Source organism: Micropterus salmoides, unplaced genomic scaffold (genome assembly GCF_014851395.1).
Source record: "Micropterus salmoides isolate LMB-PRFRI ecotype aquatic unplaced genomic scaffold, ASM1485139v1 Ms_hic_scaffold_18, whole genome shotgun sequence".
NCBI lineage: Eukaryota > Metazoa > Chordata > Actinopteri > Centrarchiformes > Centrarchidae > Micropterus > Micropterus salmoides.
Window position 1 is genome coordinate 12,703,010 of NW_024040928.1, and position 16,404 is coordinate 12,719,413.

At 42.2% G+C, this 16,404-nt stretch overlaps 2 protein-coding genes across 3 annotated transcripts in view; both read right to left on the reverse strand.

The window, feature by feature from the left end:
- Window positions 1-1,685, reverse strand: part of LOC119909132 (estrogen-related receptor gamma-like) — a 35,214-nt gene extending 33,529 nt beyond the window's left edge. The window contains exon 1 of the mRNA XM_038727211.1: window positions 1,349-1,685. The gene's annotated coding sequence lies outside the window, so the exon portion shown is untranslated. The remainder of the gene's footprint in view (window positions 1-1,348) is intronic.
- A 1,206-nt stretch (window positions 1,686-2,891) lies between these two features.
- Window positions 2,892-14,910, reverse strand: gpatch2 (G patch domain containing 2). Of its 2 annotated transcripts, none has more exons than XM_038726817.1 (10): window positions 14,730-14,910; window positions 13,541-13,784; window positions 12,423-12,973; window positions 11,851-11,915; window positions 9,377-9,574; window positions 8,737-8,857; window positions 8,124-8,163; window positions 7,855-7,919; window positions 7,571-7,659; window positions 2,892-4,501 (listed from the first exon to the last, which is right to left on the reverse strand). In XM_038726817.1, the coding sequence occupies exons 1-10, from the start codon at window positions 14,777-14,779 to the stop codon at window positions 4,332-4,334; spliced, it is 1,593 nt and encodes a 530-aa protein (XP_038582745.1). In that variant the 5' UTR covers window positions 14,780-14,910; the 3' UTR covers window positions 2,892-4,331. The 2 variants fall into 2 exon arrangements, with proteins under 2 accessions (XP_038582745.1, XP_038582746.1); XM_038726818.1 differs by having other exon boundaries at window positions 12,426-12,973; window positions 14,730-14,909.
- Between the last annotated feature and the right edge of the window lie 1,494 nt (window positions 14,911-16,404).

Below are 16,404 nucleotides of genomic sequence, written 5' to 3' on the forward strand. Positions count from 1 at the left end.
TGAACAGACATGCTTTTTCACAGGTTTACCCCCCCTTTTATACACACGGACACACACCTGGTTCCCATACCCGTCAGTGCGGGCCCAACACACACAGGATCCTGGGAGTCAGCACCACAACCTACTGCTGATGTCAGGAACTATTATACACACTTTCGTATAACCACGCAGACACACACACACACAAACAAAACAGCATGCACTCTATCTCATCATATCATTTTATCGCCACAGGTGGCAAATTTAGCCCTGTGGCTCACTGTCAGCATGTCTACAATAAACAAATCCACACAGACATACACAGAGACTAAAAGTGCTACCCTGTCATGTTAGTAAAAAAAAAACAAAGTCTACGGCTTTACGTATTCACATTCTGGGCTTGTATCCGTATACCCATCCATCTAGCAACCCCTCTAACATGGCCTCATACATTCTGTCAGCAACTCCACAGGTGAGCCAGTCTCGGCTCATGACGCTGTCTCACACTATGGAGAGCTAACACCAATTCTCGTCTATCGTTCTCAGATTACTTCACCCCCTTCCCTTCTGCTTTCTAATCCTTCACACTGTGTTGCCATCCTCTCCTTCTGTCTACGACTCCCTCCTGTCCCTCCTCATCTAATCACACAGATGCACCCAGGGATACTGCTGGGACTTCCTTGCTTACGGACAAAATGTGACACCAGGCCTGTTGCCCCCCCCCCGCTTCACCCTAAACCACCCTTCTCCAGGCTTTGGGGTCCCCTTCCGGTCATCCCTCAGCTCAGTTTGCCCCCTCTACACAGTCCACTGATTCCTGGCCACGCCAAGGTACACCAGTCAAAATGTAATTTTCTGCAAGATTACACATGATAATGACTGGCTTTGGAGGGTCGCCATAAATGATGACTTCCAATTATAGATGCATAACTATCGATCTGTCAACAGAAGCAGTGGGAACGGAGAGGGGAAAGAGGAGAGGAGGGATAGAGCTGTAAAGATTGTGCCATAATGTTATGTTTACTGACATCTTTCTTGATGCCACACGTACAGACACAGTGGGCTTTGCTACAGACACAGACTGGGTAGCTGAACAATTGCTGAACTGCTCATAAAGTCCTACATGGGCTGAAAACCAAGTATTGATGGGAGCCAATGAAAAAGCCAGAGACTGAGTTCACCTGGGAGCAGAGTAGACCTTCACCTGATCACACACGCGCATATCATACACACCTCTGTTTCCAGTCAAACACCACACTGAACTGTTTCTAAGCAGACATGGAACAAAAGCACATTTGATGCAATTAAAAGAAGCCAGCGCCTACTTCTTCCCCATTCGCTCGTCTTACTGCTTGTGCTCAGTACTCACTGTCAGGTTCATCCACTGGCTGGATGGCTGGTCCTCCGCTCTACAGCTGCAGTCAGTCAGTCAGTCTCAAGGACAAACGCTCCAGCTCCCCTCGCCTCCGGTCTCCGTAGCTCAGCGATGCAGCAGCGCGCACGCACGCACACACACACACAGACACACACACTCCCCTCTCCCTCTTTCTCTCTCTTCTCACTCTGATCCAGTGCTGAGTTTACCTACCTACCTGCCTAGCTTGCTCGTAGGGGAGTCCTGAGAGTGTGTCTCAGACAGAAAGTGTGTCTAAGAGATGGGGTGGTACAGGGGAGCAGACTGTGTGTGTGTGTGTGTTGGGGGGAGTGGAGGACACAGCCAGCGTTCCCTTATATGCAGAGGGAGGTGGTGAGTAAAGAGGGAGGGTAGAGGACACACAGCGCTCCTGTATTCCCATAGATACAGAGGAGGGATTTCTATTGCAGCCTTGCAAAGATGGGAGAGAAAAGAGGGAGGGAGACAGAGGGAGCATCATATTTCAGTGATGTTGAGTCAGCATGATGTGAATGTGATGCATGTGTTGATAGAGTTGGAAATATTTAGAGGGCATGTTCTTCTGGGAAGTAATGGATTAAAGCTGTCTTCGAAAGGGAGCTGTGAGTGTGTTTGTGCATGTGTCTAAGAAACATCAAGACTAGAAAGTTCTCCTGGTTTGTATTTAATCAGTGGAGGTCATGATGAGACGCTCGAACGTTGGCATACAGCCATGAGTCGGCTTCACTCACACTGGACTTGACATATCTTCCTACGGGTTAAATTTTACTGCTGTCATTCAGTTTGATAAGTGACAATGAGTGTGAACAACTACTTTAATGCGGTAACAAAGCGTTTCTGTTCTTTTCAGATATTCTGCAGGCATGATGTAAAAATTTTGCCCACCCAAATTATTGGCATAGCTAATATAATTAGCTAATTTGATTTTACAGGGATATCAGCATTGGCTTAATAAGGACCAAGACATTGCAGTACAGAAATGCCAAATATATATATCCGTTTAAGGCTATTTAGAATGTCCCCATTTCATAGTTTGTCCATCACAGAACAATGTCAAGTGACATGTACCGTTCAGCACATTTCCTGGTCACTATTACTTAAAAAAAAATTTTTTTAAAGAAGCTGTTAAACTTTTTGGAAAATATGCTTGTTCGCTTTCTTCCAAAGGGTTTGCAAACAGTGTGTGCATCCAATATGAAGCTGGAGCCAGCAGACGGTTAGCTTAGCTTAACATAAAATCTGTAAACAGCTAGCTTCGCTTTGTCGAAAGCTCAAACACATCATCCAATTCTGAGATAGAGTTTTTACATCATATCATCATATAGGGTGCTTATGAAAAATGCGTGCATATTGAAAAAGAAATATAAGTAGTTATCAGATGTTTTTAAAGTCTCAAATTGTAATATTAATATTGGCTTCAAACATCAATTAGGCTACAATCAAAATGAAATGAGCCTTTGGTTTAAACCACCTGATGAACTAGAGGGATTGGCCTCATAGGACAATAACTACCACATAGTTTAGACAGTCTCTGAGTTTAATGTCATCTCACACTAACAGGCCTAGTGGGGTTGAAGTATGAGTACACGAAAAAAATTATGTTACAGTACAAATTCCTGCACATTTTTAAAAAATTTTTTTTTCCTCTCGATTTTAATCTCTCTACCTGAACAGTTTTCCATGACAATCTATGGTTGCAGATGAACTTTATTACCCAGTAGCCTAAATAAACACAAGAAGCAGAATCACAATTAAGTGTATGACAATGCATCTAAAACTAATTTAAATATTTAATTAAACTTCCTCTAATGTAATTTTTTTTGTAGTTATAGGCCCTGTAGTCACAGGTTTTTTCACTTCTGTCTGATTAGACAAGAAGCACAGTCTACACACAACAAATGGTATGTAGGATCTTCGTGCGTGTCCTGACAGCAATATTTCTTCATTTTAGTTCCAATTCTTTACAACCTGTATGGAGACAGTGTAATGCTCGTAACCTGACAATCATAGCCATTTTGTCTAATACGGTATGTCACATCACTGAGCATGGCTATGGTAGGTTAAATACTGCAGACTGTGGTCCAACCATTTGTTAGGATAAAATACAAAAATAAACTGGGTAAAATAGGACAGTCAATCACGTTGTTGGCAAGACTTAACCTCACGTGTCCAAATGAGTTTTCCAAGTAAACATCAGCAGAACCTGCAGCAGCCGCGGCTGCACATGCATACATAGTGGTGGTAAATAAAGATTAAAATGTGTTTTTGATTTTTATCTTTTTTTGTTTTTGGTTAGATAAAAACATTCCCATGACACAACTTCTTCCATGAAATGAACAATAAAAGGGATGGGGAAAAACACATCCATACAGTGTACCCTAACTTCACCGCATTAAAAAGGAACCTAAAATGACTTAAAGGTATGGCCTAATAATATCGTCTTTGATTCAAAAATTCTTGTGCAATATCGGACAAAACCATTTATCATTTTTTCACTAACCAACACCGCTGACTGAAATAACGAAAACACCGTCATCATTTGTGCCGTCAGTATATGGTCAACATCATCCTAGATTGTTTGCCTATAATAATGGCATCGGAGGTAACAGGGCTGAGGCAGCATGCCGGCTTAACACACTAACAATGAGGCATCTATGTCATTTATTTTCTCCAACATGGGAGTTTCTTGAGAGGACATCATTCACTTTCAGGTGGTATTCTGTCCATTTGTGGGAACAGTCTTCTTTGAATATCCCTGGCTTCCTTGAGGTTTCCCCAATATGGGGATCACAGACTCTGTTGCCAAGACAAGCATCACTCCTTTCCCTTCTTATGACTGACGGGATTATTCTGGACATTTTGTTTTTCTTCATCACCCATTTCATCTCCCTCACTCTATGTAGGGCTTTGGACATCATGTCCCAGCCTGGCCCAGGTTCGAGATCCAGAAACCAGTTGTTCAGTTGAAACCTAGACCTGTGCCTTTGGGTCTCTGTGTGGCCCGGATGGGTTCGGTCATGCCTCTGCCCTCTGGTCCCAGGCCCATCCCCGGGCTCCAGCCCATGCTTTGCATCATGCGGCTGCCCATGTTTGTTTCAGGGATGGGAGGTGCGTTCTCCCCGACCACTCCTGAACAGAGAGGTCACAGGTTAGAAAAGAAGGAGATTTCAACAGTGTGTGTGAAAATATCTATAACATATACGAAGACACATAAGAACAACACAAGTCAAAAATAGGTTTATCCCAACAAATAACTGTTTATTTGAGAGCTTAGCATGTGGAGACGGGAGTGGTAAGTAATTTAATCACATTTAGAAATGCGGCAACAAAAAGGTGTCTAATATTGGGTTGAATGCTAAATAGCAGCAATTGTCACCTATAAAGGAGATCAGAAATGCAGCTCTTTGATCCGTAAGCTTTGAAAGCAACAAAACAATTAGCAGAGACTCAAAAAGGCTAACTGCAGGTTCATTAGTCCACCCTTATGTCCAAGCCATGTCACAAAAAGATTATTATATAACTTTTTTTAAATAGCAAAATTAGGTTTTTATTTCAGTAACAACTTTCCCCTGCTAGAAACGTGTTCAAGCTTCCTTTTTATCTGAGATAGACTATGGGGCTGTGTTGTACATGCATGCAGCATCATCTCTGCGGTGGTGTTGTGCTTTAACACAAATGCCAGATCTTCCACCCATCATTGTGGTTTATACAAATCGGTGGAATGGCTTTCTCTCGCCACGGGTAAGAGCTACATTTGTGCATTTTTATCTACATCTTTGAAGTTAGGAAAAACATTTGATATTGCGCACCCTCAACATGGAACTCACTGACAAAGTATTTTCCAGTTAGAGGTGCTAGTACCAGGGCTTGAGACTAACGCCGTCCCGTCGTCGAATAAAAATAAAGGAAAAAAAAAAGCGATTATATGTGTGTTTATTTATTACTATCACTTCGCAGATGACAAACTCGCCCAACTAAGTGCTGACTACAATGGAGCGTGTCTTCTCATGCTGTTACTATAGTTAGGCTACTATGACGAGCTGGCTGCTCAACTGTTCCCACCGTACGGGTCCATCTATACACTCAATCACAAACAGCTTGCTGACCTCTCAATCGCACTGTGCAATGCCTATGCATTGAGCGCCACGCATCAATCCTTTCACGCAGTGAAAAATGAATGTATATTCTGATAACATCGACTAGCAGCGAAAATCATCTCCACCCAGCTGATGAGTTTAGCATTATAAACATCTAAAAACTGAAGCACAATCTGGGCAACATTTAATTGGAGTTGCTGAAGTTAACGTGTGTGGATTTATGATGAGATTTATGCCACAAGTTTTCGTTTCGGTTCTACCACTGATGAAGAGCAGCGCACTCATCTCATCTAGTAACCTACAGTCTTAAATGATCTGTGTCGGTCACGGTCTGAAGGGGATCCTCCTAACAGCAAGCAATACGTAATGCATAGCAGAGTGGGTTATAGGGAACTAAAAAATATTATGAATTCTAATTTAATGATGTTTCGTAACGTTTTTAACGCTATTTCTTTGAATGGAGCAAAATAAATATTATTAACAACTAAAAATGAAAATCACAAAGTAAGGAAACAACATTTAATTTTGGGACACTTTACATCAACTTTGGGACGGCTCAAATTGTTTTATGGGATGGTTCCAAAACGAAGGTGAAAAAAGTTAGTCTGGAGCCCTGGCTGGTACCTGGTTGCAGATGTATAGGTATCTTGGAAGATGTTTAAATGTATTGTTAAATGTGTGTAAATGTAACTTTTAAATGCTGTTTCGCTGCCTTTCTTAGACAGCTCAACTTTGAAAACGAGCTTATATCTTAACAGGCTTTCTCCTGGATAAAAAATAAAATAAACTAAATACGAATATCTTGAGCAGTGTTTGTAATTTACCTATTTCAAATATAATATCCCTGTTTTACCCATTTGTGATTCCGTCTACTGTCTGGTACTGCCTCCATGTAAACCTGTAAAACTTGTTGCACTGAAGGCTCTCCTCCAGTGACATCATCACTCCATTAAAATTGTTAAGCTACATCTAAGTAATGTAATCATGTAATCGACTTAGCCACATTTCCAGTCGTGCAGCACAACCCACGTCTGCCTCAAAACAGACACTGGTCATTTTGTCCCCGGCCTTCCTGGAAGTGCATGGTCCAGTCACAGAGAGCGACCTATTACTCCTTTTAATCCCGTCTTTATTTGTCTGCGGCACAGGGCAAAGCCGCACGCTCATTTACACATGTTTGTCCCAGGTGGGTTTTGAGCCAAACTGTCAGGATGTGAACTTGGCAGCCCCTCTCCGCGCCGCCCTGCTGTGAGGTCGGCACCTGCTGTTCTTGAGCACAGGAACAGGTATCAAATGTGCCTGACATTTGCTACGCATCGTTGATTGTGTCACTTTGGACAATAAAAATTCAGAAATCTATAATACATAAAATTTCCATGTGACTGCGACCCGAGTGCTGCTGAGAGTTTTAATTTTTTGCTTGCCCACTCTCCGCTCTTTCTCACTTTCGAACAAGAAGGTGCACCCACAACACACAACAAACTGCATCATGTAATGTCCTTAGCTGGTAATCCGCTGTGCATATAATTCTGGCATCAAGGTGTAAATTATGATCAAAAATAAGATATTGCTTCAGACTGAACATATTATAATGGGGGTTTGACTTTACAGCATTAGGATTTGACTACCCCCCCCACTTCCTCTTCCTAAAGAATCAGCTGGCCCAGAGGTAAAACAAGTGCTTTGGAGGGGAGGGAGGGGGGCTAAGAGCTAATCCAGTATTTCGGCTCTGACAGCAATGCCAAGCCAGGTGACTCTTGTCCAACAAAGCTTAGGAAAAAGGGGGTTAAGAGCTAAAGCACAGTTTGATAATGAGAGAGGAAGAGAAAGGGGTGATATAAAGGACGAGGAACTTCAATTAATTCCTTTAAAATATGTAGTGAAACCCTCACTTTTCATCCCAGTCCCTTGCGTTTACATCCATTTGTGTGCCAGACAGAAGGCAACAAGAAAAGCTGGCTGGTGAGCATACTGAGCTCAACCCAAGAGGGGGGAGGGAAAACAAGCGAGAAAGTGAGAGCCAAATATACAATAAAAAAGGGGGCAGTTGGTAAAACCTGCCAGATGGTGTGTGAGGCATAGCTAGGTGGGCATCCAATACCTGAGGGGGCGGTGGAACCGAGGGGGGCTGCTTTTCGCCTCCGCTTGACATCCCCTGTACATAGAGAGCCGAGGTGCCCGCTGGTCTGTCTGCAAAACCAGCCAAGCAAGACAAAATATGAGCATATTAGTTTTATCTCAAATAAAGCCACAGAAATTTATCTTATTCATTTGAAAAACACCATTCAACATTGTGAAACCAATGCAGCAGAAACAAAAACAGGTACTAAAGGAAATTAATGAGTTCTGGTCATAAATCACTGGTGTTTAAACTGTTGTTCTCACCTGCTGGCTGTTTTTACTGAACAGCTTCTCCGATGCCCTCTGTCTGACCGTGGGTCCCAATGCAACTGAAGTGGGCAGTGAGGGAAAGAAGAGGAAATACAAAAGTTGATGTTCAAGCAGTCAGCAAAGTAATCCTTGCAAAAACGCGATGCCAGTATGTTAGTATGATACACTAACCACAATGGTTCCTTGTAATAGACCAAAACCTAAACTTTGCATTTCAACCCATATTAAAAGGTATTAAAACAAAGTAAAGAAACCTGGCTCACCTGTCCATGTTCTCTCCTTGAGCCCGAGCTAAACCAAGGCCTGTTGGAGATATAATAGTGTCATAAGGGCCCTCAAATTCCCATCAAGGCAGTGGTCCAGAGACAAAAACCACAAATTCCTCATCATTTATTTCTGTAAGTGAATTGTTGGCCTTTGTCCACCACAGAAACCAAAAAACCTTTTTAGACTTTAGCTTGGGAACCTTACTTGCATTTGGACTGCAGGAACTCAATTAGAGTTTAATACTTTTAATTGATTAGCCTGCACTCAACCAAAAGCTGGGATATATGCGGAACCATTAATATGAAAATGATGAAATCCATATCTTACTACTAAATAGACTGAATGACTCACTGTCTGATCTTGCATGTCTGTATAGTGTCTGCTGTGATCCGTGTTCCAGGTTACTTTGCTTTCACACTGCTTGTTTACTAGACAATTCTAGATCTAAATTGATTTTAAATGAAAACGGTGGCTTGCATTTCTAAACCACTTTATTTGTAAAGCACCTTTCAAAATGCAACTTACAACAGTAAGAACGCAAAAACACAGAATAAATAGATAACAGAACAGTCAGAATTAATAGTAATTTTAATTTGGTTGGGGACTCACTCATGGGAGTCCTGGCTTTGTCTGCCCAGTCTGTCATTGAAGCCTTGGCTGGAGCTGCCCTGAAGCCCTGCCTCAGACGCCTGTTGGTTTACATGAAGACGACTCAGCCTGGCCTGGAACCCTAACAAACACAGTACGGGTTCAAAACTCAGGATGTTACTGAAATGATAAGATTCGTATGCCGCAGACGGTTCGTGGTGGATGAGAGGCAACTGAGCCCAGTATGTCCCACCATCAATCTCCCTGGGATACAACGCAGGGAGGGGTCCTCTGGGACATCAGCGAGTAAGAGAAAGGCTTGCTTAAAATCCTGCTTGATTATATTATGCCTACACAACAAGTTGATGGACTGTATGCAGTAACACTTTGTAGCCACACTGCTGAGCAGACAGTGCCTTCTACTGGTCGAGAGTGAGACTGCAATAACATTGTAAAATATGCGACTGAATTTCCATCGTCCCCCAACCACTATGATCATATTGTAAAATCTAAATATATTCGCTCCTATTGTATTACCTACATTTCATTCCAAAATTTGTTACAAGCCACCTTCAAAAGACATTTAATGCCAGTGTCTCTGAGTTTCTAAACAATGATACTGCTGCTGTCGTCAAGTATGTCGTCTATGTTTCCAGCCTACCTCTCTGTGCTCCAGGGCTCATGAGGGGGAAGGATCCAGTGAGGATGCTATTGAAGACCGGGTCAGCTAGGTCCAGCTCCTCTGACCCGGTCTCCCTCTCCCACCAGGGAACCACTCCTGCGATCCCACAAGCACCTCCAGGACCTGAACCAGAGCCCAGATCGCCGTCGTAGAACCAGTCACTCTGCTCGTCATCAGCTGGAAGAGAGGGAACAGAGGCAGAAAATGTGACCCCAGTTGAGCACTGCTACAGATGGATTCATCGTGTAATTTGTCCACCACAGAAACAAAAAAACCTTTTTAGACTTTAGCTTGGGAACCTTACTTGCATTTGGACTACAGGGACTCAATTACAGTTTAATACTTTTAACTGATTAGCCTGCACTCGACCAAAAGCTGTCATTTTCTATTGTAAACATTGTTAGCGACATACTGTTTTACATGACAGGAGTTATTTGGAAAATGGTGGTGTCCAGGATTGATAAAGGAAGCTCTACTATGGCCACACTGACAGATGAAAAGGTTAACGGTGTAATGATAAACCACGGTTAAATTTCCAATGGATAGCATTACTATTTCAAATGTTCTTATGATTAAAACTGTGTTCGGTCACCGCGCTTTGCAAATACTGTCCAGAACCAAAGCTAGCAACAATCTCCCAGGCGCAGCATACAATGTGGGTTTGTTTTGAGTCAATGACAACATGGAGGTAGAAGTGACAGCGCTCCAGAGATTTTTCAGCCTAGTTCTTCAGTCTACTCTGAAGTGTGGTCATATTTTGTTTTTTATAAGAGCGCTGAGGGAAATCGCTGCAAAATGGGGCAAATCTTATGAGTCATTTTCATGACCACCACCCAAATATAAGGTAATAATACAAGGTTAATTTTTAGCTCAGTGGAAGGTTTGTCGTCCAACTTGCTAATAGCTTGTAAACTGAAGCTCTCACACTACACGCTGTTCTGCTGCTGTAGTAGCGCAGTCTAATACTGTTGGCTACTGAGGAGTGCCGTGGCTGATGCGCTGTACTTCTGTTACCTTACTGTTTGATTCTTAAGAATCTCCAGGCTTTGTTGTGTTGCTGAATAGTAAGTTTATTTGTTTGAAATGTCAATTTGTCCAGTTTCATGACAAAACCATATACTGTACTACATATACATACAATAGACTGTCAAACAAAAGGTTCCCAGTTTCCCTGGCCAAAATGCGCGACAGCGGTCAAAAACCCTTACCCTTCCGGTCACCTACAACAGTTTGAATGCTACCTTTATAACATAAGAAACACTACCCAATGTCTGAATGCACAAAACACCCCATTTGGCTCGTACAGCTGCTGTATCTATTGTGTCTCTGCAGACTCTATTTGCCCATTGCACACAATACGTAGTTTTGTCACCCAACCAACATTGTTCATTTAATATCGGGCTGTCGTCATATTGGTTGTAAAAGTGTTTCAACAGGAGAACTACTGGAGGCTCCTGTATTTATGTCAATTTTAGGGCTAATTATATACAACTACTATCACTGTCTTCTTAAGACTAAATTTTAATTGCATATACTTTCTAACATCCTTACTGTTAATGCACACTCAATATTAGGGGAGTAACGGTACATGTAATCGTACCGGACCGTTTTGGTACAGGACTTTCAGAACGGTGCACATGTGCACCGAATGCGTTTAACGTCATATATTAGGCTTGTTTTGTGTGTGGGACATACGTAAATTCCAAGTTTCCACACGGACATATTAAGTGGCGGACCAAATCTCCGCCTTGTGGCTCTACAGCGCTACACAAGCTATACCGCTTTAGCCCAGCCGCTTACTAACTAGTGACTTCAGCATCATGGCCAGTGCAGAGAAGCCATTGCTTTAGGACCCTCCCTTATTGTTAAGGTTTTCTGTTTGGGAACACTTACACTTCCTAGTGAAATACAACAACGGACAAGTTGATAAGACGAAAGCAGTGGGCCAACATTTCTCAGTAGTGATCGGGTATGTTTTAGGGTTGGGCGATGTCTACAAAATTTCCATCGGACAATGTCTGCAATGAGACATTGGAATGGACGATGTCATCGGGTGCGCACGCACACGGGGGGCAGCAGTCGTCTTACGTGCATAAATGTGTTGTCGCACAAACTTCACTGAGTACAAAAAATTGGTAGACTATTAACTTACGTTACAAGTCGCGGTGGATATTTTACGCACGGAGCAGGTAAAGCAGCATTGAACACACAGGGTGCAGGTGTTGGTTTCAGTTGTTTGACAGGCTGCGTCATTAATAAGCCAACATGCGGCTCACCTGCTGCTGTGACAACGGATTGCGGGTGGAAATATATGGGAAAAAGACGAGTTCTCAGTCTATTAGGCGACTTTATAATTATTATTATATATTCCTTTAGTTCCACCAGTGTTTAGCTACTGTGTGTACACTGCTTTTGAGCATGAAGAATAATTCAAAACACATCTGAGTATGTACCTTGCCTCCCCTCGTCATTGGTGTAGAGGCCTCCGTCACTGCTGTTACTGACACTGCTGGTCTCGCTAGAAAGATAAATGAAAAAACTAATTAGAAAGCCCGCAAATAAATGGTCAACAAGAAGTCAATAATTGTCTATTAGAAGAAAAACTAGCTCTCTCCCACACACCGTGGGGTATTACTGAAGTTGTTTGATACTAGTGCCAGTGAGTGAGCTATCTGAGTTTTAGTATCAATACTAAAACCTTATAAATATACGCTTTTTTCCCAAATTAACCACAGAAGCCAAGGTTTTCGAATGTATGGCAAAGTTTCTATTTAAAAATCATGAACTTTTTGATCAAAGAATAAGTGAATAAGAACCTGACCAAAATCTTTACCAGCTTTTGGTAAATTATGAAAAAAAAGTGAGGTTTGATATCCAGCCCCACACAGAACAGAGTACTTACTTACATGTTGGCCAACTGTGTCACACACATACTTATAAAAACAGTATACATAGTATAGAGACAGAGGAGTTGCAACATCTGGAAACAGCAGGGCATAGAGAAAAAAAAAGTCAAAACACTAACCACCTGTCACTCATGTCCTCATCCGAGCCCTTCTGCTCCTCCAACTCCATCTTGTCCTTAGACCCTTCAGTTGGAGAAGAGATGGGGTCCTCACTCTCCACCACCACCCCTTCATCTGCAGCCTCCATTCCCAGCCTGTGGGGTGCCAGTTTCCTCTTCTTCACCCTGCACTTCCCTCCCCCTGGCCCTACCAGTCCACCCATACAGAGCTCCATGGCACCCCTGCCCTCACTTGCACCCATTCTATGCGGCCTGCCGCCAGCACGGGCTTTGGGGACAGGTGGGGGCCCTAGTATAGTGGAGGAGGGGGGTTCGGGTTCTACAGGTGGGTCTACAGCCATACGTTTGACCTTACGTCTCCGTCTAAGGCTGCGAGTTCCCTCGGCAGACCCCAGGACACCCAAGTCGTCTGGCCAAAGCGGCCGCTTGCTTCGTCCCATGTCAGCTGTTAAGGGGGTGCGCCGTTTGGGGCCAAGCTGTTCATCCGAGTCGCTGTTGTCACGGGCATGGCTGTTGGCAGCAGAGACACCCCCTGTACTGGCACGGTAGTCCTGCAACAAACATCAATGTGCTAAATACCAGACTGTGATTCTGACGCTAAATTAAGAAACTTCAACAAACCTGAGAATGCTCATTAGGCCAAAGTGATATTTGAGTGTGGCTGAATTTATGCAACACATAACACAACTGGATGGTAGAGAGGAAACTCCACATGCGTTATGCATTAAGGTCCCATATAAGACAACTGCCACTTAAACTGCAAAATAATCCGTACTAAGTGGGCAATTCCAACCTCATGTGGAGACCAGTAGATTACAGTTACCAAAGGATTAGATCTGATTAAGGTTTTACTACTCTTGCAACAGGTGTGAATATCTGTAAAGACGAAGGGAGCAAGTTATGAGTGTCGGGTTATAACACCCTTTATCAGTAATGACATCATTTTTTGCACCCCTTAAAAGAACAGGCTGAGCAAAACAACAGCACTTCTTGATGTCTTAAGACTTCCATAAGTATTTTTTGCTCAAGGACCTCTTAGCTGACACAAGGTTTTTGTTTCTACTAAAAAGGTGTGTTTGGTGAAGAGCTGTGTCTATAACAACCAAACGCCAACTCACCTTGTGTTCTTCCACACTGGACTCTGACCCCTCACTGAGGTGGCCTGTCTCCCAAGGCGGGTGTGGGTTGTCCGAGCGTCGTTTTCTACCCCTCCGTTTCCGAGCCTGCCTCTTCAGCAGACAGCCCACGGCCAGTGCATGGTCTCCTCCATCACCAAAACCGCCGCGCGCTGCTTGCTCAGAGCTCTCCTCCAGTGCTGACACCAGGTCATGGACAAGTTCGTCCATTGTCCGGCGAAAGTGCCTGAGGTGCAAAAAAAAAGGGGGATACGTTGAGGATGGGTAACTATGACCTGGATGAAAGAGAATCTTCATTTACAAATAAAGGCGATACTATTTCACACATTTTGTTACATGCCTGGACACTTAAAAACATTTAACAATGCAACATGTGTTGTATCGGAGCTGTCAACGGTGTGTGTGGGAAAGCTATGGGTGCTATTGGGAAACTTGGCATAATAGGCCGTAAGAAAGTCTGAGGATGTATGTAGGCATGATTTGTAACTTAGCTCGCCACTGGTAGAGGAAGCAACAGACAAACAGTTACCTAATCATTACAGACCTAAATAAATCCCTGCCTCGTAACATAACTATTAGCTTATCTATTTGTCTTTACCGATAAGATGGTTCAGAGTGGCTATGGGCAGCCATTAAACTCACATTAGCCCGATATTTATTCACATTTTACACATTATTCATCTCTTGTCGTCGAGTAAAGTTGAAAACAACAGGACCTTATGAGTTCGTTGAGCAATAACGTCAACTTACTTAATAAATCTGCCTGCGATGTCCCCTGAAATTAGCTTTAACTTAACGTTACTCTGTTTAAATGAGCTGTTTGGTTATTAGATTCGTGAGCTAGCGTAACGTTTTCTTGCTAGCTGGCTAAGTCAACTAACGTTAGCTAAGTTACAACAAACGTCCAACTAAGTTATCACTAAAGATACTTAACTAATGTTAAGAACCAAGGTTCGCAGTTTTAAATTGTAGATAACCCTAACCCCTAACCCCTAACCCTAAGTTTAACGACTGTCGCCGGAAAATAAACAACGAAACCCTTTGATATTCACATTAGCTTTGCTGCTAGAAAGTTAGCACAGTTAGCTTTAGCTCTCTAGCCGGCTGATTCACGAGAGTGGAGTGGACGTGAACAATATGTTACGTGTCATTGATTTGAAAGACCACCTACCAGCCGGTTCCCGCTTTGCCGATGGTTTTTAGATTAGCTGCACGGAACATTAAAGCCGCCAAATGCCAGATACCTTTAGCCAGAAACAGCGGACAAACATTTACACACCACAGACACCATTCTGACACAAAAGCTAACGATCAGCTAGCTGGATCAATATGCGACAAGAGGACAGGGGGCCGTGAACGAGGTATTATGCTGCCTTCAAGTGCTGTAGAATATTTTCTGCTTGCCTTGAGACAGGGGAGCACAACAACATAGCCAAATGGTTCATAATAAAAATTTTTAACACTATGTGCAACACTACTGTTCTTCAGTGTGTAATTTGTATTACTTTTATAGAAAATCAATGTCACGTTTTCATCCCTGTCCAAAAAAGGGAGTATGTGCATCTGTCCACAGACATGAAACCCATAGCAACCCTACCTAACAAACCTAAACGTAACTAAGCAGACTCCATCTTCTTATGAAGACTGTAGTAGAAGTTCTAGAAAAACTACAAAGACCTTGAGGTGGGTTTTTTGTTGTCAAATTATCAAACAAAATCTAACATGACCTTAATCAAACCATGTAAAATAATTGTAACCCAAATCAGTGAGCTAAATCTTGGCTAATTATGAGTGTAGACTAGAGGCAATTTTATTGTTCATTGATTTAAATAGACCATTGTTTTACATGGGGTATGTTGAAGTTCAAGGCTCAGCTTTATTGTCATTATCTAATACAGGACTGAATGAAATACAGTTGTAGCCCCCTTCACATTACACATATGTATAAACAAATATTTAATTTAGAATAGAATAACACAATACAATTGCACACTGTAGATAAAAGTAGGAATAAAAAGGAAAACTATATTATATTTAAAATGAAGATATACAGTGACGTATATAGATGGGTGACAAACTAAAGGAAAAACCAACATGAGCTGTCTTCATAAGGAGTCACGACCCTCCAGAACAGCTTCAGTGCTCCTTGTCAAGTCTGTGGAATTTTATTGGAGGGATGTACACCATTCTTCCACAAGATAGTCCCTCTTCTTTATTTATATATAAAACCTTTATTTAATCAGTTAATATAATTGAGAACAAGATCTCTTTTGCACGAGAGACCTGAGTCCAACAGATAAAAAAAAAAAAACATAGCCAGACTTAACAAAAGGACATACAGCATCAAAGACAGTCACAGACATCACCATAGATTTAAAGATTAATGTTTATATTATATAATTTGGTCTTGTGGAGATGGTAATGGAGAGCATTGTCTTACACACTGTTCTAAAATCTTCCATTGGCTTTCAACTGGGTTGATATCTGGTGAATGTAAAGGACGTAGCATTAATTGTATTCATGTCATTTGCATACTCACCAAACCTTTGAGTCAGCGATGCCTGGTGCACTGAAGCATCTGCATTTGATATGTTTCTCAACTATTTTATTTAGGTTTTTCCTTATAATTTGTCCCCCGTCTGCATATATCTATACACGCTTACACACAGAAAATATGTAGAAGGCATGACTAGCAGGTTGCATGTTGTTTCTAGAAATATTTAGTAATGATTTATTACCAAAGATACAAGTAGTGTAACAATTCTATACAACCGAAGCATGTATTGTAAGTCGGAGTTTAAATGCAGCGAGTGAAGGCAACTTTCAGGTCAATTCCAACACCGCGT

What these genes read in the sequence shown, in the direction of transcription:
- gpatch2 (XM_038726817.1), bottom strand. Translation starts at nt 14,779, where the DNA reads ATGTTCCGTGCAGCTAATCTAAAAACCATCGGCAAAGCGGGAACCGGC. An exon ending in GGCAAAGCGGGAACCGGCTG is followed by an intron (nt 13,785 to 14,729) that starts GTAGGTGGTCTT and finishes TTTGCACCTCAG; the next exon opens with GCACTTTCGCCGGACAATGG. An exon ending in CGGTTCCACCGCCCCCTCAG is followed by an intron (nt 4,502 to 7,570) that starts GTATTGGATGCC and finishes CTCTCTGTTCAG; the next exon opens with GAGTGGTCGGGGAGAACGCA.